A 26,049-nucleotide genomic window follows, 5' to 3' on the forward strand; every position below is an offset into this window, starting at 1 on the left:
CATGTGGCTTTGTGTTTAGAAGACTATAAGGCAGCAGTGCCACTTCTTACTGCTCTGAATTCCCCCTCTGGCTACTCTAACAATAGAGAACTACTACCAGCCACCCATGCAAAAACAGCAATTACCGCATTGGGCATGAGTCCAGAACATAAGCCCTTTGGACAGAGTCCAAGAGTGGACCCAGCTGTACAAGAACAAAACAATCTGGGATTGTTCCTGCATTCGACACACAACACACCTGGACATGACCCTGAAACAAAAAAGTCTTTTCAAGCAAAGATTTTTAATTAGCCTAAATGATTAAAAAAGAGAGAATTAGTGGGTTATCTCAGATAATACAAATGGTTGGTGTATGTACTATTTCACTTACCGTCACTGTTGACACATTGTACTTGTGGATTTTGGGTTCCTGGTCCACATACTTTGTCATTGTCAGGCACACACTCTTCCAGCTTCACCAGCAGCCAATCATAGCAATTGGGCTCCTCACAGGGAATTGCTTCAGTCAGGTGGGGGCAATTTCCTGTCCCACCTGTGGGCTCATTCATTATTTTCCTTTTCCTAAGTTTGAAACCTGTAGATGAGCACAAATCAGAATATTCAGTATCATGATTAATTTTACTTCTTTCTGCGCTGAAAAATAAATAAATAAATAAATAATAATAGTAAATATAAAAGTTAATATGAATTTTTGTGTTGTTTTCCAGTAAGATATCTAATTAGTTAATAATAATAATAAAATGTTTACTTTTCTTATACCACTGACAATTTTCTTTTCTTTTTTGTTATAAGCATAAATCTAACAAAATGTAAAAATTGTGAGGTTTGCTCTTAAAAATAGAAAAACAACTTAACCAATGAGGAAAGAAAAATAAACTTATTCGAGATAAAAAAGAAAATCAAGTCTTGTTATCTTATGCAATTTTGCTTCTCAAGTAAATGTATTTTGTTTAAAGGATGTTTAAATATTTTTCAGAAAATAAGCCAAAGACACTTGTTAAGAAGATTATTATTATAATCATCATTATTATTACTTTATTTTATTTTATTTTTTTGCAGTGTGGATGACACATTCAGCAGTCTTTGCTGTTTCTACCAAGTCCAACACTGTGTTAACTGTGCATGAAGGAAACATAAGCGTGCATATCGCCATTGCCAGATTAATGTAATTTGCACTGTCATAAACTATGCAAAAAAAAAAAAAAAAAAAAAATGACCATTACATCTGGTTATTATACAAAGATAATGCATGTAGCTAATGCATGTAGCTACACTGGGATGCAGTTTGTGGGCTCCTGAGGTCATATCATACACAAGTAATCTACTAGTCAACTGGTTGGTTGCAGCCGCTAGTGTTAAGCCCTATCAGATGTCACAGTGTGTCATTGCGCAATAATCGTAATATTACATTTAAAATATCAGTCCATTAAGCGTGGGAGATGACAGAAATTACTGGAGCTGCTCATCATAATGAATATTATTATTTCTTCCCTCATTACACTTGCTTTGCACTGAAGGGACTAATGCAATCAGCAATCCATTAATACTGAAGAGGCTTTGGCTCCAGGGGTATTCCCATTCAAGTACAGAAAAAAAAAAATAAAAAAGTAGAAGAAGGGAACTGGACTCAGGAGTGGCACAAGGTCACCTACATGTCTCCTGCCATCACCCTCCCCTTTCTGTCGCTAGTCTCTGGCCTCTACTTTAATCCACATTGCTGTTTGGGGCCGATAAGGTAATATGGGATGGGGGGCCTTTAGGAGTTAGTTGGAGATGGCAGCGTTGTCTCTTTCTCTGATTACTTCTGTCCCTCTGTCTCTTTCTGGCTTTATTTAATCAGAAGGTCAGCATAAAGCACATTGTGGTTGGGCGAGGTGGGGAAGGGGGTGTAAGGGGATTGTATCACGTACTGTCAGTCAGCCCTTAGGTGTCTGATGGTGTGTGTGTGTGTGTGTGTGTATTTATCAGACAAAGCAGGATACTGGATTTCTTATGACCCCCTGTTAATAATAAAAAAAAAAAAAAAAAAAAGCAACAGCCTTAGAGAAATCTCATCCAAATCTTGTGGTTTATCAAATCCAAGGTGCACACTGATATATTTTATGTTGCTTTATGTTGAGATGTCACTGGTAATTTGTACCTTATCACACATTCAAGTTTATTTAAGCACCTTGTAGGGCTATACAGATTACTGATATATTACAGTAGAACAGCCTTGCTGTCATAGTAATATAGTTTAGGGGCCATTCAGAACAGACGTGTTTTCACCTTTTAGTGCTGCATCGCCTCTTTCTGTTTTTTTTTTTTTTTCAGTATCTAACACAAGAGCCGCATGTTTTTAAAAATAACGGCAACTTTTAAAAATGTATTACTGATATAATACAGAAGAACAGCCTCGCTGATATTGTAACATAGTTTAGAGGCCATTCACACAAATGTGTTTTTGCATATGCATTGCTTTTCTATGTAAGCATGCACTAGATGGAAATTTTTTGATCACTGTCAAAAATAGCGTCTTGCTATTTTTTCAGTGTCTCTCATTGGAGTGCTGCGTTTTTTAGATGTCTCGTCAAGTTTAAATGAACGGCAACTTTTAAAAACACATCTTGATATTTTTTTCAGTGTCTCTCGTTGGTTGGAGTGCTGCATTTTTTTTAGATGTCTTGTCAAGTTTAAAGGAACGACAACTTTTAAAAACGGGTCTTTGAGACACCTTTGTTTTTTATATGTTTGCATTTTATAGGCTATAATAAAGATTACTGATATAATACAGAAGAACAGCCTTGCTGATATTGTAATATAGTTTAGAGGCTTTTCACACAAATGTGTTTTTGCGTATGCATTTTTTTTCTATGTAAACATACGCTAGATGGCATTTTTGAATGCTGTTTCATGTCTTGCTATTTTTTCCAGTGTTTCACATTTGACTGCTGCATTTTTCAGATGTCACCTCAGGTTTAATAGAATGACAAATTGTAAAAACACATCTTTGAGACACCTGCGTTCTTTTCAATTCATTGCGCTGTGTCTAGCTGTTTTTAGGGCAGTAACACTGAATAGCCTGAACGGCCCCTTAACAATGCCATACCAAAGTATGGACACACCTACTCATTCTTTATTATTACTATTTTCCACATTTTAGAATAATAGTAAAGTCATCAAAACTATGAATCTAAGAAAAGGAAGTTTGAGAATTTTTACGTGATCAAAAATATTAAACAAATCAACTGACTCATCTATTTCAAAATCTATTTTTTTTAAACTTAAATTTTTGTTTTGTAAAGAAATTCATATATATATATAAACAACTGATACTTGCTACCAACTAAATCCAAACATTTCAGCACAAGGCTTAAGATTGAAAGCTTTTTAAGATCATGAGAAACACATTTAGTCTAGTGCATCCACAATTTTGACAGGATACATCTAACCTTTATCACTAATAAAGGGTAAGACATCAATTGAGTTTGGTTTCCGTGGACGAGTCATGCGTCATCACACAGATTTTGCATTCCCTGATCCACAAGCAAACAATCACTTACAGGTGCATCTCAATAAATTAGAATGTCGTGGAAAAGTTCATTTATTTCAGTAATTCAACTCAAATTGTGAAACTCGTGTATTAAATAAATTCAATGCACACAGACTGAAGTAGTTTAAGTCTTTGGTTCTTTTAACTGTGATGATTTTGGCTCACATTTAACAAAAACCCACCAATTCACTCTCTCAAAAAATTAGAATACATCATAAGACCAATAAAAAAAAAAAAAAAAAAAAAAAAACATTTAGTGAATTGTTGGCCTTCTGGAAAGTATGTTCATTTACTGTATATGTACTCAATACTTGGTAGGGGCTCCTTTTGCTTTAATTACTGCCTCAATTCGGCGTGGCATGGAGGTGATCAGTTTGTGGCACTGCTGAGGTGGTATGGAAGCCCAGGTTTCTTTGACAGTGGCCTTCAGCTCATCTGCATTTTTTGGTCTCTTGTTTCTCATTTTCCTCTTGACAATACCCCATAGATTCTCTATGGGGTTCAGGTCTGGTGAGTTTGCTGGCCAGTCAAGCACACCAACACCATGGTCATTTAACCAACTTTTGGTGCTTTTGGCAGTGTGGGCAGGTGCCAAATCCTGCTGGAAAATGAAATCAGCATCTTTAAAAAGCTGGTCAGCAGAAGGAAGCATGAAGTGCTCCAAAATGTCTTGGTAAACGGGTGCAGTGACTTTGGTTTTCAAAAAACACAATGGACCAACACCAGCAGATGACATTGCACCCCAAATCATCACAGACTGTGGAAACTTAACACTGGACTTCAAGCAACTTGGGCTATGAGCTTCTCCACCCTTCCTCCAGACTCTAGGACCTTGGTTTCCAAATTAAATACAAAACTTGCTCTCATATGAAAAGAGGACTTTGGAACACTGGGCAACAGTCCAGTTCTTCTTCTCCTTAGCCCAGGTAAGACGCCTCTGACGTTGTCTGTGGTTCAGGAGTGGCTTAACAAGAGGAATACGACAACTGTAGCCAAATTCCTTGACATGTCTGTGTGTGGTGGCTCTTGATGCCTTGACCCCAGCCTCAGTCCATTCCTTGTGAAGTTCACCCAAATTCTTGAATCGATTTTGCTTGACAATCCTCATAAGGTTGCGGTTCTCTCGGTTGGTTGTGCATCTTTTTCTTCCACACTTTTTCCTTCCACTCAACTTTCTGTTAACATGCTTGGTTACAGCACTCTGTGAACAGCCAGCTTCTTTGGCAATGAATGTTTGTGGCTTACCCTCCTTGTGAAGGGTGTCAATGATTGTCTTCTGGACAACTGTCAGATCAGCAGTCTTCCCCATGATTGTGTAGCCTAGTGAACCAAACTGAGAGACCATTTTGAAGGCTCAGGAAACCTTTGCAGGTGTTTTGAGTTGATTAGCTGATTGGCATGTCACCATATTCTAATTTGTTGAGATAGTGAATTGGTGGGTTTTTGTTAAATGTGAGCCAAAGTCATCACAATTAAAAGAACCAAAGACTTAAACTACTTCAGTCTGTGTTCATTGAATTTATTTAATACACGAGTTTCACAATTTGAGTTGAATTACTGAAATAAATGAACTTTTCCACGACATTCTAATTTATTGAGATGCACCTGTATGTGTTTTGTTAACAAGCACAGTAGTGCCATGTTGTTCCACCCCCTAAAACTTCTCTCTTTTAGCCCACTTCACCCTGAATAATGAGCAACACTCTCAGATAAACAGTGTATATATACACACATGTGCTAGATTTAGATATCTATTAGATATCTGCCATTAGAGATATGTGACATAAAGTATGAAGCATGGGCATTGGAAAAGAAAGAGCATGGAAGACATGTTCAGAGAATATCCATCATTAAGATGCATGGTAGAGAATTTCCTCCATCCCATCCTTTTGAGTCGCTTCATTAGGGATGAGTCAATATGCATTAGTCATGGCATGGGTCGCTATCCCAGGCATAATTAACGAGAAAAGCAGCCAGCATACCAGCACCTTTGATACACTAGTAGCACCTTTCAACATTTACAGGGAATAGAAATTGGTAAACCTGTGCTAACTCCCAGACTAACAGGTTCTTTGTTACTTCTATATAGAATTTGATGTTTGTGTATTGACATTTACATTAATGCATTTAGGAGATGCTTTTCTTCAAAGCGACTTTCTCCAAAATTCATGTTAAACATTTTATCAATATACTGTACGTTTCTTGGGAATTGGCATTGCTGCCACATGCTCTACCAATTAAGCTACAGTTCTCAGACCGTCTAATAGAGGCTGTTCACATGGAATGTTTTTTTGCACATGCACTCGATGGACATCTTTTACCGCTGTTGTCTTTTTAGACATTGCGTCAAGTGAAAAATAATTTATATTTTAAAAAATGTGTCTGGAGACACCTGTGTTCTGTTATATGCACTGCATAAAATTTTTCTGGTGAAAGAACTTGGCCTGTCTGAATGGCCCCTAACCCACAATTTCTCTATTTCTATGTAACTTTTTTTTTTTTTTTTTTTCTTGTTTTGGGGTTCAGTTTGGTTGTTTTTCCTCCATATACAAAAGCACCTAGCCCACAAACCTATGAGAAAAAAATCTTCTGCTCCAGTAGGCAGTGATAACTTTATGGCACAGATGGTGATGGTGCAGACAGAAGTGAGAGGTGGGGCGGTGTGAGTTATGTGTTGAAAAGGATTCTGTACACAATTCATGAGATTCACAATGATAGACGGCAGTTTATTGATCCGCTCTGTTTCAAATGAGCAAGATGGGTGAAACTATGTCTCTTCGAACAAAACTGTAAAAGATGAAGAAGACCTATAATTCAAACTAAGATTGCTCTCACCTTTCTTGGTGGACTGATCTTGGCAGTTTTCAAAGGTGCAGAGCCCCCATGCGCTCCAAGAAGACACCTCACATTCCATAGGGCAGGGTATATGGCACAGCTGAGTGGTGTTAGGAGGAACTCCCAAACATAGGTCACTGTCCACTGGACGAGAGGCTGAGGAGACATATGCAATCACAATGTTACAAAGTTTCTAGACAAATAGAACATCTGTAATGTGCAATAACAATATACAATGCAATACATACAGGGGAAACCGGGGCTAGTTATCATGTTTTCACAAAGGTTTTGGTGGTTTTAAGCACATGGTTCAAAAATATACTGTATATATATATATATATATATATATATATATATATATATATATATATATATATATATATATATATATATATATAAAACCAGCTTTTGGGGAACGTTGTCACAGAAGCTCAACCTGTGTTTAATGAACTGTGTCTTTTTTCCTAGGCAGTGAAAACATTAAAAGCTTTTTTTGTTGCCAAGACCTCAAGGGATGTGACTATGTAGAAAATAACTTTTAAAAATACACCTACCCTGAGAAATAGTCACTGTGACAACTAGCCTTGGTCTCCCCCGCATCATGCAGAATAATGTACCATGCAATATACATTATATACACATGAACATGACTCATGAAAATATTACAACACTATTAATGCTTGATCATTTTGATAACATTTTTGAGTTCTGCAAAATTTCTTATTTTTCATTATTTTATTTTAATTATTACATTTACGTGTAATTAAAAAGTTTTCTTTCACTTTGTTTGATAGAAACAGTATAGGGAAGACAGGAAATGTGGAACAACACGCAAGGATGCAAGCCAGACTCAATCTTGTCTGCCTGCATGAGCACCACTGGTCAACAAGTGAGAGTGCATGCACTAACCCATAAGCCGTAGCTTAGACTTAAAAAGGCATTTCTGAGTAATTATTCTGTAAACAAATTTGTTTTTCTAAAGTATTTATGTATCAGTGAAATTCAGAGCATGAAAAGACAAAACAACAATGCAATTTGAAAACATCCTTCTCATATGGACAAATGTTCACACGTTTACCCAGACATCTTCCAAGATCCTCTTTTGTCTTTGTTTTCCTTTTATCTATAATTAGCACTCAATACGTATGTGTGTATACAGCTCCAAGCCATATAGGTGACTTTTGGCAAGGTCAGTGCATGAATGGATCTGCCACTGACATCCTGTGATAGATCTTCACTTAATTCACATGCAAATTGCCCCGCATCCAAAAGGTGTACTTTGATTGAGCTGTCTCTAAAAATGATTTGTGTTATAACTGTGTGTTGATATACAGAGTGATCTGAGTGATTGATTTCATGGTTTCATGCTGGAATAGTTATGTTGAGTTAATGATTCACATGAGCTTATTTAAAATAGATATTAAAAAGGTATTTGTGAAGTGCTCTGCTGGGACAAACATCCGCCACAACACTCAATTTAGTGAGCTAAAATTACTCTCCATTCTAAAAGTGACGTGTCAAAAAAAAAAAAAAAAAAAAATAGCTGTCAAATTGTCAAACTGATGAAACTGACTTGCAAATGCAGATCCCTTATTCCCAAGAATAGACTTTTCTCCATTCACTCTGTATTTGTTATTAAAGGGAATTAAAAAATTTAATTCTGTCATGTACTCACCTTAATGTTGATCCAAACTTTTGACCTTTTTTTTTTTTTTTTTTTTAAACTGACTTTGTTTCTTCCATGAAACAAAATTTTATGCAGAATTTTAGCATGAGTCCCCATTCACTTACATTGTAATGGAAAAACATACAATAAAGTGAACGGTGACTGAGGCCAACATTCTCCCTTACATCTCTTTTTGTGTTCCAAGGAAGAAAGAAAGATATTGTTTGGTACCACATAAGGGTGCATAAATAATGACAGAATTTTCATTTCTGGGTGAACTATCCGTTTAAGACATGATTGTGGTTTTGAGGCATTGAGGTGGACAAAAGCCTGTGTGACTTCCTGTTTCAGTGGCTCCCCTATTCACCACCCTGTTAACCCACTCTGATTAATGACCCTCTCCTTGCACGTTGACCTTGTTCAGGTGGCAAAGTGCTCGCTTGGATGTCAGATGCAGTTTGCCCACTCAGGGTTTCCCCGGCCTATTTATAGCACCAGAATCCCATCAGTCTCTCTGTCCGTCTGACAGCCGGCAACACATTCACCTGTTTGCGCCACATTCATCATCATCATCATCATCAATAACTTTCTCTACCTGCAGGGTGGTGCTGCATGGATGCTCTGTAACAAAGCCATGCTGTTGAACATCTCATAAAGATCCACAACAGGGTGCTACATTGATTATATTCTGGAGAGCGACACAGCCAAGCTGAACCAAATGAACATTGGCCGCACTGTTGTTATGTTCTGTCTCCCTGTGACTGAGATGTGTTAATGGATAAAGACTGAGACAGCAGCTGCTTTCCCCCTGTTGTCTAAATGTCAGAAGCCACCCGCAGGGAGAGGAAATCAAGCACAGCTTCCCCAGGCCTATAAAGCAGAGCAGGAAGCCGGATGGGATGCGGCATTGGCAGAGAGGAAGACAACAAGCTGCCTTTGATATGTAAAATGCATGCTTTGTGTTCACTGCCACTCTGGAATTCATAATACAGGTTTAGGAAGCTATAATCTCAGAATGATTGAAACACATTCATATTCCTATAGAAATAAAACATTTATATGGGCATATACTGTATATTGAGCTTGTTGCATGTAGTAGACAATACCAAAGCAATGTATCTTGATAAAACCCATTGACAGCCACTTTCTATTAAAGGAATATTCCGGGTTCAATACAAGTTCAAACTCAATCAATAGCATTTATGGCATAATGTTGATTAACCCCAAAAAAATGACAACGAAGTTGTAAAATCAGATATAGCTTTACACAGAAAAGGTCAGTAAGTGATTTTAATCACACTAAATGTTATCACATAATGTTTACCTTTTGTTGCTATACTTTTGAAACAGTGAGTTTTTTTTTTCTTTTTTTTTTTTTTTACATTTATGGATTGGCCCCATTCAAATCCCTGTAAATGTGCCTCACTGTAACCCACTTTTTTTGCTTTCTTTGTGACTAGCTCTGACCTGTAGATGGTAATATGCACGAAGAATGTGAATCACTAAAAACAAAAGAATGTGGAAGTGAAAGTGGAGATGAATAGTCTTCTCAACAACTATTATGTTGCTTCTAAACACATGGATTTAGCCAGTGGAGTTCTTTGGATTACTTTTATGCTTCCTTTGTGTAATTTTTGGAGATTCAGAGTTCTGGCCACCATTCACTTCCATTGTATGGACCTACAGAACTGAGATATATTACAAATATTTGTTTGAGTTCTGCAGAAGAAAGAAAGTCATACACTAATGACAATTTCCTGAAGGTAAGTGAATTATGATTATTGATATTCCTTTAAGCATTAGAGTTTGTCCCATTCATTTTTGTCTGAGTCTGGCATTGCACAGGAATAGCCAGGGTGCAGGAAAACATGGTTGTCCAACAAACTATTTCTACACTGGATTTATCTATGATCCCTGGAACTGAATGACCAGACTGAATCTGCTTAAAACACACAATGTCTGTCTTTGAGTACCTGTGAATAATTCCAAATAGCTAGTGGCAAATCACTTGGAAATGTCCAATCATGTGGAGCTTGAAATTAAATCCTCTCAAATCTGTCTGAAATTCCCTTTGGGGAAAAGTGCCTGATTTTCTTTTTTTTATTGATTAAAATGAACCAGCCAAATGAGAAAAAGTTTAAAGCTGCAGTTTGTCATTTCTGCACTACTAGCGTCACCAAACCGAACTGCAAAATCAAGTATTGTTTTCAAAAAGGTTTCTGGATAACTCCCCCATCCTCCATTGGCTGGACAAACATATAGTCCTGGTAGAGCCAGTGTTGCTCTGTAGGGTTGGTTGGGTGTCAGCATATTAAGTTGGTATAGGAGAAAGTATTTTAACATCAAACCAATTACACTTCAGCTTTACTCAGAGAAGGACAATAGAGTAGAAAAGAGCTAAACAGGTTTTGATCAGCTGATAAAGACATAAACTGAGTGAGATAAACAATATGTAAAAAGAGAATAATGACTGTATTCATCACATGAGGCAGAGCTAGACAAGGTGTGGAAAAGCTTGAGGTGTGTGTATGTGTGTTCATGAGTGTAAAAGAGAAAGTGTATGTGAGAGACTGGGCAGATGTTCTAGCAGTGTTCCTTTTCTTTATCTTACACAGTTCTTCCATCTGTCACTGTGTCTCTTCAGCACACCAGGCCTGTAACCTCACCAGCAGGAGGCTGCTGTCAGTACCATGTGCCTCCCTTAAGGTCACATTACGAATGGGATTCTGGCACTGGCTGGCAAAACATCCTCACAGGCAGGAGGGATGGACAATTAGGCCCTGGCTCACTAAGATCCAACATGAAGGGTACAAATTTGTGTGAAATTGTGTATGAATTATGGGTGTATTGCAATTAATTTACTAAGAATAATTGAGCAAATAGCCACACATACAAACAGGATGGACACATCCATATTTAAAGGAGGCTTTTGCATGTGGCAAAATTTTAGCCTAAATATTTAGGTTACCAATAGATATTTTAAGGTGAAAATGTATGTGATTTCTCTAATGTACAGTATATGTGAAATAACTGATCAGAAACAATATTGAAAAGACTGAAATACAATAGGAGGACATTAATATTTTTTTTTAAAGAGATAGGGGCCATTCATATGCATTCTTATGCGTTATATGCAGTACAAAGAATAGAACAGAACGCAGGTATTTCGAGGCATGTTTTTAAAATCTGATGTTCTTTTAACCCGATATGCCGTCTAAAGAAAGCGATACTCCAGCACAATACACTGAAAACACAGTGGGACGTGGTGCACGGTCAAACACATCCATTAAGCACAGGTTTACATAGTAAGACATTTGAAAAACAGTGCAGAAAGATGCAAAAACATTCAGTGTTTGGTGTGAATGGCCCATTATGCTGTTTATTTTAAAGGGATAGTTCACCAAAAAATTAAAAGTCTCACATCATTTACTCACCCTCATGCCATCTCCAATGTGTATGACTTTCTTTTTTCTGCTGAACACAAATTAAGATTTTTTAGAAGAATACAGTGCATCCGGAAAGTATTCACAGCACTTCACATTTTCCACATTTTGTTATGTTACAGCCTTGTTCCAAAATGGATTAAATTCATTATTTTCCTCAAAATTCTATAAACAATACCCAATAATGACAATGTGAAAGAAGTTTGTTTGAAATCTTTGCAAATTTCTTAAAAATAAAAAACGAAAAAAAATCACATGTACATAAGTATTCACAGCCTTTGCCATGACACTCAAAACTGAGCTCAGGTGCATCCTGTTTCCACTGATCATCCTTGAGATGTTTCTACAACTTGATTGGAGTCCACCTGTGGTAAATTCAGTTGATTGGACATGATTTGGAAAGGCACACAACTGTCTATATAAGGTCCCACAGTTAACAGTGCATGTCAGAGCACAAACCAAGCCATGAAGTCCAAGGAATTGTCTGTAGACCTCTGAGACAGGATTGTATTGAGGCACAGATCTGGGGAAGGTTACAGAAAAATGTCTGCAGCATTGAAGGTCCCAATGAGCACAGTGGCCTCCAACATCCGTAAATGGAAGAACTTTGGAACCACCAGGACTCTTCCTACAGCTCGCCACCCGGCCAAACTGAGCGATCGGGGGAGAAGGGCCTTAGTTAGGGAGGTGACCAAGAACCCGATGGTCACTCTAACAGAGCTCCAGCGTTTCTCTGTGGAGAGAGGAGAACCTTCCAGAAGAACAACCATCTCTGCAGCACTCCACCAATCAGGCCTGTATAGTAGAGTGGCCAGACGGAAGCCACTCCTCAGTAAAAGGCACATGACAGCCTGCCTGGAGTTTGCCAAAAGGCACCTGAAGGACTCTCAGACCATGAGAAACAAAATTCTCTGGTCTGATGAAACAAAGATTGAACTCTTTGGCCTGAATGGCAAGCGTCATGTCTGGAGGAAACCAGGCACCGCTCATCACCTGGCCAATACCATCTCTACAGTGAAGCATGGTGGTGGCAGCATCATGCTGTGGGGATGTTTTTCAGTGGCAGGAACTGGGAGACTAGTCAGGATCCAGGGAAAGATGAATGCAGCAATGTACAGAGATATCCTTGATGAAAACCTGCTCCAGAGCGCTCTGGACCTCAGACTAGGGCGAAGGTTCATCTTCCAACAGATCAACGACCCTAAGCACACAGCCAAGATAACAAAGGAGTGGCTACGGTACAACTCTGTGAATGTTCTTGAGTGGCCCAGCCAGAGCCCAGACTTGAACCCGATTGAACATCTCTGGAGAGATCTGAAAATGGCTGTGCACTGACGCTCCCCATCCAACCTGATGGAGCTTGAGATGTCCCGCAAAGAAGAATGGGAGAAACTGCCCAAAAATAGGTGTGCCAAGCTTGTAGCATCATACTCAAAAAAACTTGAGGCTGTAATTGGTGCCAAAGGTGCTTCAACAAAGTATTGAGCAAAGGCTGTGAATACATACACTATATTGCTAAAAGTATTCGCTCACCCATCCAAATAATTGAATTCAGGTGTTCCAATCTCTTCCATGGCCACAGGTGTATAAAATGAAGCACCTAGGCATGCAGACTTCTTCTACAAACATTTGTGAAAGAATGGGCCGCTCTCAGGAGCTCAGTGAATTCCAATGTGGTACTGTGATAGGATGCCACCTGTGCAACAAGTCCAGTTGTGAAATTTCCTCGCTTCTAAATATTCCACAGTCAACTGTCAGTGGTATTATAACAAAGTGGAAGCGATTGGGAATGACAGCAACTCAGCCACGAAGTGGTAGGCCACGTAAAATGACAGAGCGGGGTCAGCGGATGCTGAGGCGCATAGTGCGCAGAGGTCGCCAACTTTCTGCAGAGTCAATCTCTACAGATCTCCAAAGTTCATGTGGCCTTCAGATTAGCTCAAGAACAGTGCGTAGAGAGCTTCATGGAATGGGTTTCCATGGCCGAGCAGCTGCATCCAAGCCATACATCACCAAGTGCAATGCAAAGCGTCGGATGCAGTGGTGTAAAGCAAGCCGCCACTGGACTCTAGAGCAGTGGAGACGCGTTCTCTGGAGTGACGAATCAAGCTTCTCCATCTGGCAATCTGATGGACGAGTCTGGGTTTGGCAGTTGCCAGGAGAACGGTACTTGTCTGACTGCATTGTGCCAACTGTGAAGATTAGTGGAGGGGGGATTATGGTGTGGGGTTGTTTTTCAGGAGCTGGGCTTGGCCCCTTAGTTCCAGTGAAAGGAACACTGAATGCTTCAGCACACCAAGAGATTTTGGACAATTCCATGCTCCCAACTTTGTGGGAACAGTTTGGGGATGGCCCCTTCCTGTTCCAACATGACTGCACACCAGTGCACAAAGCAAGGTCCATAAAGACATGGATGAGCGAGTTTGGTGTGGAAGAACTTGACTGGCCTGCACAGAGTCCTGACCTCAACCCGATAGAGCACCTTTGGGATGAATTAGAGCGAAGACTGCGAGCCAGGCCTTCTCGTCCAACATCAGTGTCTGACCTCACAAATGCACTTCTGGAAGAATGGTCAAAAATTCTCATAAACACACTCCTAAACCTTGTGGAAAGCCTTCCCAGAAGAGTTGAAGCTGTTATAGCTGCAAAGGGTGGGCCGATGTCATATTAAACCCTATGGATTAAGAATGGGATGTCACTTAAGTTCATATGCGTCTAAAGGCAGGTGAGCGAATACTTTTGGCAATATAGTGTATGTACATGTGATTTGTTTTTGTTTTTTTTCCCGTTTTTTATTTTTAATACATTTGCAAAGATTTCAAACAAACTTCTTTCACATTGTCATTATGGGGTATTGTTTGTAGAATTTTGAGGAAAATAATGAATTTGATCAATTTTGGAATAAGGCTGTAACATAACAAAATGTGGAAAAAGTGAAGCGCTGTGAATACTTTCCGGATGCACTGTATCTCAGTTCTGTAGGTCCATTCAATTCAAGTGAATGGTGATCATAGCTTTGAATCTCCAAAAAGCACATACAGGCAGCATAAAAGTAATTATTATGACTACAGTGGTTAAATCCATGTCTTCAGTAGCGATATGTTAGTTGTGGGTGAAAAACAGATCAATATGTAAGTCTTTTTTTTTTTTTTAATTTCAAACAGACCTCCTAGGTTTTTTGCTGATTTGCATTCTTCGTTCATATTGCCACCTACTGGGCTGTTGTGCAAATGTGATTTATTTATTATTTTCTTTTGCTTTATCCCGCCCTTTCTTTTCATTGTCCTTCCAATATGCACGAAGAATGCAAATCAGCAAAAAATAGAAGAAGAAGAACTCAGTCCTCTCATGCACATGCATAGGAGGGCTGATGAAAGTGTAGATTTATAGTAAAAAAGGACTTAAATATTGATCTGCTTCTCACCCACAACTATCATATGGCTTCTGAAGACATTGATTAAACCACTGGAGTCTTAAAGATTGCTTTATGCTGCCTTTATGTGCTTTTTGGAGATTTTTCACTTGCATTGTATGGACCTACAGAGCTGAGATATTTTTCTAAAAATCTTTGTGTTCAGCAGAAAAACGAAAGTCATACACATCTGGGATGACATGAGGGTCAGTAAATGAAGAGAGAATTTTCATTTTTGGGTGAACTATTCCTTTAAGTTTGAATATGACAACAAAGTATCAAGCTTATTTATGATTATGTGATTTGAATGTTGAATTTCTTCCCAAAACCTCATGAGAAATAATTTCATATAGTACATTAATGCATGTGAGCAAGCCCGAAGCATTGGTTAAATGTACTGTATGTATTCTCCATTCCCAAAGTCTCTGTTTTTCCACAAACTGTTAAATAAACCACTGTTTGGTTTCAATGTGGCTTATTTCTAAAGGAAAGCTTTTGGCTTTGTCTTCTTTTTTATGGTGTGACCAAGCCAGACAGGCCAATGACTGCCTGAGGACATTTGAAATTGAATAAGTTCCCTGAGAGGTTGGTGGTTCATCTCTCCGAGCAGATGGCAGGGGAGTTTCTGTGTCAGTCTGAGATTGAGAGCGGCACCAGCCTCGGTGCACGGCATGAGACATTGGCATCTCCCTGTTTCTGTCATATTGCTTAGAAAATATGTGTTTGGGTGTATCTGCACCTGTGTGTATGTCTGTGATGGCATTAGCACTTAAACTGCCAAGTAGCTGCCTAGCTAATTAGTACTGTACTGCCTTCTTTATTCCTTAATTCCCATCTAGTGGTCTGTAATGATGGAGCAGGAGTGGTATTAGGATCCATGTGCAGATTTATTGTAAATATTTATTGAGGTAATATATATTAATAACAGTCCAGTGTAATAATCCAAAAGAGTAGAAACATGCAGAGGTCGGTACACAGGGAAATCAGTCCAAAGGGGTAAATAATCCAATATCGGAAGACAGGCGGGAGATCAAAGCACAGAGAGATCAGTCCAATCAATACATCAAATCCAAATCACAAGGCCAAATAAACAGTATCCAAAACACAGCAGAGTCAAACACAGAAGATATAAGTCATATAATAAACGCTCAGAATGCTTGCCAGGGCAAAGCAGTACTTCACACTGATCCTATACCATTCAGTGCTTAAATAGTCCACAGGTGATTAAACTAAGGAGAAACAGGTGTGACAGTTTTAGAATTCGGGTGAATGAACCCCCTGGTGACATTCAGGAGAAGTGACTCGTTCCAAGGGTGTAACATGGTCTCATTTCAGCCCTTAAAAAGTAACCCAATTACAGTATATGTTGGCTTGAGTTGTGCCACAGTGCAGACATAAAACTGAGCTTTGACTACTGCTTAGCTAACAGTGAGCTTTTAATTCTGTGCATGGACAGAGGTTACCTGATCAAAAGAAAGGTGGTAAGAAAGTTGATTTTACCACCTGTAACTTGGCATCAAGAAATTTAGTCATCTTAATTCACTTATGTAATGACATTAGTAGGAAATGCAAATCAGGCATCATCTGGGTTTACAGTGATTATGTTTTTGGAGACACATGTCTGCTGCACATTTGTACTTTCAATCTGTTGGATTTTAGGTTTATTTTATTATTATTATTATTATTATTATTATTATTCTTTATTCAGCTGTTTAAGAAAAGAGTGACATGAAATGATTTGTAAGAGAGAGGTGAATGGGTCCAGGACATGTCACTGACCAGACTCGAACCAACATCCCCCATGTGAGCACCAAGGCTCTGTGTCTGAAGCATGTGTTAACCACTATACCACAGTACCAAAAAAGAGGAAGGTTAAGCCAATGACACCAATCATTTGAAAATGCTAAATCAAAACGTTCTACAGTCAAGTTTTTTTACCGTCTTTGTTCTTGAGGGAGCTAAGGTTAGATGAGGTTTCCGAGGGGACTTGAATGCAGTAGACCTCCCTGGTTTGAACCCCTCCTCCACAGAGCCCAGTCTGGTTGCTCCGGCGACGGTCCTGTTGGCTGAGGAGCACGTCTACTCTGCAATCGCTCCACTCTGTGGTTCTCCAATTATACCTGCAGTGAGAGAGATGGTGGAAAATAGAAGGAGGGAGAAAGGAAAATTCAGTACAAAGAAAACTGATGATGAGCATTCAAAGTCCTCTTAACCCACTACTGTTCTCTTAATTTATCCTCTGTAGGCCTAACACCTCTAGACAGTGTTTTTTTTTTTTTCCACAAAAATAAACTACACTGATATCTCTTTTGGAATTATAAATATAGTTTATTTTCAAATAGACTAATCAGAAGCAATGCAAGAGTAAAGATTTGCACTAAGAACATTTTATTTAACATTTATACTCAGTTTTATTAAGCATTACTGAGTTTGATAGCTGGACTGCTACGTTTTAATTTATTGTGTAAGGATAGGACACTAGCAAAACAGCATCAAAAGGAGACATATGGATGGAAATGTTGAAGCATTGCAGAACAACCATTAAAAAGAAGACTGCCACACTTAATTCTAAATTTCACATACACACTTTGATTTTTTAAATATTTATTTTTTTATACCTTTGTCTTTTAAAAAGGCATACTTTTTTTTTTTTAGAAATATAATCATTTGTCATTCATTATCATTACTATAGTGCTTATATACTGACAGTAGATTATCACAGAGCATATTAGAATGATACATTACATCTATAAACTGTGATATTGAATGTACCTTCTACAGTAAATTATTTTGAAAGAATAACATTTTGAATTAATGAATCATAGGATTTAATGAATCATAGGATTTCATTATGACTTTATGACTTTTCCTAATGTCTCAAACACGTTTTTTATTGAACAGCTCACATTTTGTTAAAATTGAGCTATGAACAAAATGTTGTCTTTTAAGACAATACGATCTGTGACAGACTAGTTTGGCTCAGCTTTGCTCAGATTCATGTACATACCAGTATATTACCATGTGTGTATGTACACCACATTTGGCTGTACAGTCAATAAGCATTGGAGCCATATTCCTTTTCAGTTTCAGTGTTAGTGTAGTTACTGCATTTGGACTTTGTAGGGTAGAGCTAGAGACAAACCAAATGTTATGTATTGTTTTGTGTTATCAATGAGCCCTAGCTAAATAGGGAATAACTTCTGCTCTATGGTTGGCCTTTGATCACCTTTTCTTTTCCAGACATGCCTCACTGATCAAAGCCTGAGGGCACGCTCCAGAGGATGTGTGTGTATGTGTGTGTGCCTGAGTGTTGAAATGTCCAGTGACCTTCAAGTATAACAAATCTTGCTTCCAGAATTAAGAAGAGTTCAAAACAGCAAAGGAAGAGAGCATTGTTAACACATTTCTTGACCATGAACATGCACTCTACTGTCTAACATCTAACATGAACTAACAAGGAAATATCTCCTTGCTTTTCTTCTGTAGTAGTGTAAATGGAAGAATATGAATTTTCCCCCTTTTTCCACAATAATTTTGAAATCCAGGTGAGAATTCCTGCAGGCTTTTCACTGTAATGGCTCTCAATCTCAACCTGGCTGTTGATGATTCTCAAATTAAGTTCATTTGACCTCATAAATGTAGCGCTTCCATATTCATGAGCTCTGAGTTAGTGTGTGTATACGCGAGCGTATCCATGTGTGAGTGTGTGCTGAAAAGCTTTGATCTGGGCAATTGTAGGTTATTCATAACATTACTGAAAGGTCCACACCTTGCAACTGCCTGACCACATCCTTTGTGCATGGTCTCTATTAAGGTTACTTAACATATAAATAAGTAACATACAAGTTATTTAACATAACATATATATATATATATATATATATATATATATATATATATATATATATATATATATATATATATATATATACACTATATTGCCAAAAGTATTCGCTCGCCTGCCTTTAGATGCATATGAACTTAAATGACATCCCATTCTTAATCCATAGGGTTTAATATGACGTCAGCCCACCCTTTGCAGCTATAACAGCTTCAACTATTCTGGGAAGGCTTTCCACAAGGTTTAGGAGTGTGTTTATGGGAATTTTTGACCATTCTTCCAGAAGCACATTTGTGAGGTCAGACACTGATGTTGGACGAGAAGGCCTGGCTCGCAGTCTTCGCTCTAATTCATCCCAAAGGTGCTCTATCGGGTTGAGGTCAGGACTTTGTGCAGGCCAGTCAAGTTCTTCCACACCAAACTCGCTCATCCATGTCTTTATGGACCTTGCTTTGTGCATTGGTGTGCAGTCATGTTGGAACAGGAAGGGGCCATCCCCAAACTGTTCCCACAAAGTTGGGAGCATGGAATTGTCCAAAATCTCTTGGTATGCTGAAGCATTCAGAGTTCCTTTCACTGGAACTAAGGGGCCAAGCCCAGCTCCTGAAAAACAACCCCACACCATAATCCCTCCTCCACCAAACTTCACAGTTGGCACAATGCAGTCAGACAAGTACCGTTCTCCTGGCAACCGCCAAACCCAGACTCGTCCATCAGATTGCCAGATGGAGAAGCGTGATTCGTCACTCCAGAGAACGCGTCTCCACTGCTCTAGAGTCCAGTGGCGGCTTGCTTTACACCACTGCATCCGACGCTTTGCATTGCACTTGGTGATGTATGGCTTGGATGCAGCTGCTCGGCCATGGAAACCCATTCCATGAAGCTCTCTACGCACTGTTCTTGAGCTAATCTGAAGGCCACATGAACTTTGGAGGTCTATAGCGATTGACTCTGCAGAAAGTTGGCGACCTCTGCGCACTATGCGCCTCAGCATCCGCTGACCCCACTCTGTCATTTTACGTGGCCTACCACTTCGTGGCTGAGTTGCTGTCATTCCCAATCGCTTCCACTTTGTTATAATACCACTGACAGTTGACTGTGGAATATTTAGTAGCGAGGAAATTTCACGACTGGACTTGTTGCACAGGTGGCATCCTATCACAGTACCACGCTGGAATTCACTGAGCTCCTGAGAGCGGCCCATTCTTTCACAAATGTTTGTAGAAGTAGTCTGCATGCCTAGGTGCTTCATTTTATACACCTGTGGCCATGGAAGTGATTGGAACACCTGAATTCAATTATTTGGATGGGTGAGCAAATACTTTTGGCAATATAGTGTATATAACAGTTAGTTCCGGTCCTTGAATCTGATTGGACGGGAGACATTCCATGAGCACTGATGGTCTGACACCATCAGCACTCTGATGCTTCATTGTGTGTAACACTCCGCTTGTGTTCGTGCCGTTCTAAACTAAAGTGTAAGAGCAGTGCAGATGTGTTAAGAGCTACTGTTTGTCTTTTTTTACATGTATTTTTTTTGACATTATATATGTTAGCCAGCAGGTGGTGGCAAAAGATCACTTTTATGTGTAATATGAGCCTGTTAGGTGACGTGAAGTGAATCTGCATCAGCCAGTGTTTACATACAGCACAACGTGATCGCTCGTATTACTACACTACTAAAGCTAGGAAATAGCTTTAAACGGCTTTAAACGAACAACTTGGGTGTGGCAACAAGTGATCGCACACTCCGTCTCTCTCTCTCTCTCTCTCTCACACACACACACACAGGCAGGCAGATGGACTCAAGATGGCGCCGAGTATGGCTGCTGCGTTGCGAGCTCCGACACAACATAGTAATGTTTTGTTTGTTTTGTTCACAATTCTTATGTTTTTTTGTCTCGGATGTTGTCTGCCTTATTGTCTATGACAGACAAACACTTTTGGACATTGGTTCAGCAATTTCACACCGTAAACCGGACTTCACATTCCTCAATGCCGACCCGCTGTTTACAAACACGCAAGCGGAGCCCTTTGTCTGGGCAGCACGGCCGCGGAAACGCAAAAGGAAAAGGGGAAACAGAGCCGGCTTTCTCATCAGAGTAAGACGCCGCGCAAATCGACCCCCGCTACCCACTATTCTTCTGGCAAATGTTCATTCTCTGGATAACAAGCTCTGCGAGCTGAAAGCGCGGATCTCTTTCCAACGAGATACAAGGGACTGCTGCATTATCTGCCTTATGGAAACTTGGATGTCTGTGGAGATTCCAGACTCAGCCATTGAACCCATGGGGTTCTCCGTGCACCGAGCGGACAGAGCGAAATACCTCTCAAGTAAAACTAGAGGAGGTGGTGTATGTTTTATGATCAACAAATCCTGGTGTGATCAGAGGAACGTACATTCTATCAAGTCTTTCTGCTCTCCTGATCTGGAATTTCTTATGCTTCTGTGTCAACCATTCTGGCTACCGAGGGAATTCACAGCGGTCATTATCACAGCTGTGTACATCCCACCACAAGCCGACACAGACCGTGCACTCAAGGAACTGTATGGGAGTATAAGTGAGCAGGAAACCGCGCACCCTGAGGCCGCGTTCATTGTGACCGGGGACTTTAATAAAGCCAGTTTAAAATCAGTCGCACCAAAATATCACCAGTGTAACGTCTGTGTAAGATCAGTGATGGCTAATTACACTTTGTTTGAAAAAAACTTTGTTTGAAAAAAACCTTTTAGCCTTTTGACATTTGCATATAAATTACTGACCTGGTCTCCACGTTTACATTTATATGGGTGCTAAATTGCAGATGGTCTTTATCACTATCAAAAGGATGCTAAAACAGGTCTCCTCTGAAGTGTCTCCATCAAGCTTCAAACACATTCCACAGAGAGGAGGGTGACCCCCCCCCCGTGCCAGGCACCAGAGCAGTTGTCTGTCTCCAGTAATTCCAATACACGTCACACACACACCTAAAGACATTCTCTATTTTAGGCCATAGTAAGCAGTTATAAATGTATCTGCTATATGCATGTGTTGTATGTATATTCCCCAATCATATTAACTTAGTTAAAACCCTTTACTTGTATTAGTTAGACGTTAAATGCCTATATTCAAGTGTATGAGTGTATCTCTGCTTTAATATCGTCTGGAGGTTACCTTCTTGGTATCAAAATGATCTTCCCTTTATTTCTCACACAATAATGTACACCATGTGATCGTGAAATGCATCGAACAATTCTTACTATGTTTTGAATTAAAAGCTGCACTAGCGGTCCAGATCAGCAATAAAATGCGAATGGGCCATAAACGGAGACAAAGGATGTTTCTCCCGCTCAAAATGCATGCCTCTGATTGGCCACTCCACCCAAAAAATGGGTGCGGCAATGAACTATCAAAACTCCAGAGCGCAGACTAATCATCGCTCAAAACTCTTCTTCTTGAGACCAACCCACTCCAAAACTCTCTCTTGAGTTTAACCTTCTGGCAGTGTTTACCTTCAAGTAACTTTGTGGATTTCCTGTGGACTTCTTCAACTCACTCCTAAAGAAATCATCGAGAACCTCGTCTACCGCATCAAGACTCTTATTCAGCAACAAACCAATGCAAGTAACCATTTACAACTGATTAGATGCGCGTTTAAGTTTGAACCCCTTTTAAGGTGTATTGTGCCTCTGATGATTCTCATTTAGGTTGTGGTTAACTGAGAGTTTTAAAACCCTTGAAATACTGCCATTCTTTCTCTCTCTCTCTCTTTTCCTTACTTTCCTTCATTCTATATATGTATGTTTTGCTTAATTTGTTTGTATGTTAGTTATAGTTTCATTTATTAAATCCTTTATATTCACAATTGATTGTCTCTGTGTTCCGCTCACAATTCAAAGTCACTGAATGTTGCTCCTTGCTACATGCTAAACTACTGCTAGCACTGTATAAGTAGGAAGGCTATTGTTCCTTGGCCAGGAAAGTAATTTTCCTAGAATTGATAAATAATTATATTGTCTGCTCGCTGGACAGACAGATCAAGTAATTGTAATATCGATTCTGCTACAGTTAATTCTAAGATCTAATCTAAATATTTATTATTAATTATAACCAGTTATAATTAATTATAAATAATTCCCTTTTAAGCTAATTTGCTACACCAGCACATTAGTTTCAACACACGAGGGGACCGGGTTTTGGACCATTGCTACTGTCCCTTCCGGGATGGCTGCAAATCCCTCCCCCGGCACTTAATGTGCGGACCTCCGCTTTTAATTCCGGGAACGCGGAGGAACATAAACAAGCCAGTTATGCCCTCCGCAAAACTATCAGAACCGCAAAACGCCAGTACAGGAGCAAGATTGAAGGACAGTTTAACACCACCAACTCTAGAAGCATGTGGCAGGGAATTACCATCATCAAGGACTTTAAAGGGAATAAAAACTCCACCATGAACACCGCTGCCTCTCTCCCGGATGAGCTAAATACTTTTTATGCTCGTTTTGAGGGAAATAACACCGCCCTCGTGGAGAGAGCTCTCGCGGCTGAAGCTACAGAGGTTAGTTCACTCTCTGTCTCTGTAGCGGATGTAACCCGATCCTTCCAACGGGTGAATATCCGCAAAGCCGCGGGCCCAGATGGCATTCCGGGCCGCGTCATCAGAGCGTGCGCGAACCAGCTGGCTGGTGTTTTTACGGACATTTTCAACCTTTCCCTCTCTTTGTTTGTAGTCCCCACATGCTTCAAAACATCCACCATTGTGCCTGTTCCAAAACAATCAAAAATAACTTTTTTAAATGACTGGCGTCCTGTTGCTCTGACCCCCATCATCAGCAAATGCTTTGAGAGACTAATCAGAGACTATATCTGCTCTGTGCTGCCTCCATCACTGGACCCATTGCAGTTTGCGTACCGTAACAACTGCTCCACTGATGATGCCATTGCATCTACAATACACACTGCTCTCTCCCACCTGGAAAAAAAGAACACTTATGTGAGAATGATGTTTGTAGACTACAGCTCAGCATTCAACACCATAGTGCCCTCCAAGCTAGATGAGAAACTCTGGGCTCTGGGCTTAAACAGCTCGCTGTGCAGCTGGATCCTGGACTTCCTGTCAAGCAGACGCCAGGTGGTTAGAATAGGCAGCAACATCTCCTCATCACTGACCCTCAACACTGGAGCCCCGCAGGGCTGTGTTCTCAGCCCACTCTTGTATTCTCTGTACACACACGACTGTGTGGCAACACATAGCTCCAATGCCATCAAGTTTGCTGATGACACGACGGTGGTAGGTCTGATCATTGACAATGATGAAACAGCCTACTGAGAGGAGGTGCACACTCTGACACACTGGTGTCAGGAGCACAACCTCTCCCTCAACGTCAGTAAGACAAAGGAGCTTGTGGTGGACTTCAGGAGAAAAGACAGAGAACACAGTCCCATCACCATCAATGGAGCACCAGTGGAGAGAGTCAGCAGCTTCAAGTTCCTGGGTGTCCACATCACTGAGGAACTCACATGGTCCATCCACACTGAAGTTGTTGTGAAGAAGGCTCATCAGTGCCTCTTCTTCCTGAGATGGCTGAGGAAGTTTGGAATGAACCGCCACATCCTCACACGGTTCTACACCTGCACTGTAGAGAGCATCCTGACTGGCTGCATCTCTGCCTGGTACGGCAATAGCACCGCCCACAACCGCAAAGCACTGCAAAGGGTGGTGCGAACTGCCAGACACATCATCGGAGGTGAGCTTCCCTCCCTCCAGGACATATATACAAGGCGGTGTGTGAAAAAAGCTCGGAGGATCATCAGAGACTCCAGCCACCCGAGCCATGGGCTGTTCTCACTGCTACCATCAGGTAGGCAGTATCGCAGCATCAGGACCCGCACCAGCCGACTTCATGATAGCTTCTTCCTCCAAGCAATCAGACTTCTGAACTCTTGATCTCCCACGATCAAATACATCAGCACTGCACTTTATTACCCTTACTCTTATATCTCACACCGGACTGTCATAAATTATATTATTATTATATTATATTCTCTCTTAATAACTGACTATCAACCGACAGCTGAATGTCAATACAGTACAATACTGTACAATCTATATATACTATATATACTTTTTTATATATTTTATTTTTTATTTTTATTGAATAATGTGTATCTATATAGTGCGTATTGTATACTGTACAGTGTATGTTATTATTTGTATATTGTTGAGTGTAATTATGTGTATATCAGATGTTTAAATTGTGTTGTGTTAATTTGATGTTATTGTAAATTGGTACTGTCTCATCACTGTCACGACTGCTATGTTGATCGGAACTGCACCCAAGAATTTCACATACCATTGCACTTGTGTATATGGCTGTGTGACAATAAAGTGATTTGATTTGATTTGATTTGATTGACACACATACACATCTATCCATCCATCCTTGTTTATCCAATAACTTGTTAGAAACAGCACAAACTATATCTGAAGTGACATTTTTGAATTACTAACAGAGGCTTGGTCGCATCATTTGTTTTGAACCAGCAACGACAGATTCTGATCCGCTGCGTAATAAAGTAGTTCCATACACAAATGCGTTTTTGTTCATTGAACTGTTGTATATAAGAAATATCACACTCGCAATCGTGCTATATGGCCCTAAATCAGCACTGCTGTGATTACCTATGGCACTCAGTGCTGATGTAGGGCCATATCACACTTTTGCTCATGTGATATTGCTTTAATATATATATATATATATATATATATATATATATATAATTGACGACGGACCGAGGTGGTAATGCTGCGTCGTGACCGTTGCACCTCGGTTGTGCATTATTTTTAAACAATTTAATCGGAGGCGGGTCATGTGACGCCATGCAAGAAGCAGACGTGTGAGCGACGAGCTCTGCGCACTTTGCTAAATTTTTTATTATTTTCATATTATAATCTGGTGAAATTTGATACACCCAGTTACACATTTGCTCTTTGAGGCAAAACATGGCAAAGAAGTAAAAATCCTTGGGCTCTGGAGACATTAAAAGACACTTACGTGTTCAGGATGAAAGCCCCGAAAGGCCTACAGACTGGGGACTCGATTTGGTTGGCGTGGAGGGAGAGGAGATCCAGCATCATTTGTCCAACATGTCGGTGATGCTGACGAAGGTTCTTGCTGACTTGGAGGATCTCGCTGTAATACGTTGATCGATTACGGCGATGGAAATAAAATTATCTGAGTTAGTTACAAGAGTGACTGATGTTGAGAGACGAATCGATTGTCTGGAGTCTTCGGAGAGGGAATTAACCGCTAATCCGCCCGCGACCAAAGTTGATTTG

The 26,049-nt window shown here is 39.8% G+C and overlaps 2 protein-coding genes across 2 annotated transcripts in view; one reads left to right on the forward strand and one right to left on the reverse strand.

Annotated features, from left to right (window-relative positions):
* The window catches only part of LOC127420834 (thrombospondin type-1 domain-containing protein 7A-like), a 228,482-nt gene that overhangs the window by 95,761 nt on the left and 106,672 nt on the right, over window positions 1-26,049 (reverse strand). The window contains exons 4-6 of the mRNA XM_051663396.1: window positions 16,827-17,008; window positions 6,368-6,523; window positions 371-574 (exon numbers count right to left, since the gene is read on the reverse strand). Of these exons, the coding sequence (XP_051519356.1) occupies window positions 371-574; window positions 6,368-6,523; window positions 16,827-17,008 (542 nt within the window). The remainder of the gene's footprint in view (window positions 1-370; window positions 575-6,367; window positions 6,524-16,826; window positions 17,009-26,049) is intronic.
* The window catches only part of LOC127421662 (uncharacterized), a 726,036-nt gene continuing 713,209 nt past the window's right edge, over window positions 13,223-26,049 (forward strand). The window contains exon 1 of the mRNA XM_051664786.1: window positions 13,223-13,350. The gene's annotated coding sequence lies outside the window, so the exon portion shown is untranslated. The remainder of the gene's footprint in view (window positions 13,351-26,049) is intronic.

The sequence above is a fragment of the Myxocyprinus asiaticus genome, chromosome 30 (genome assembly GCF_019703515.2).
Source record: "Myxocyprinus asiaticus isolate MX2 ecotype Aquarium Trade chromosome 30, UBuf_Myxa_2, whole genome shotgun sequence".
Taxonomy (NCBI): Eukaryota; Metazoa; Chordata; class Actinopteri; order Cypriniformes; family Catostomidae; genus Myxocyprinus; species Myxocyprinus asiaticus.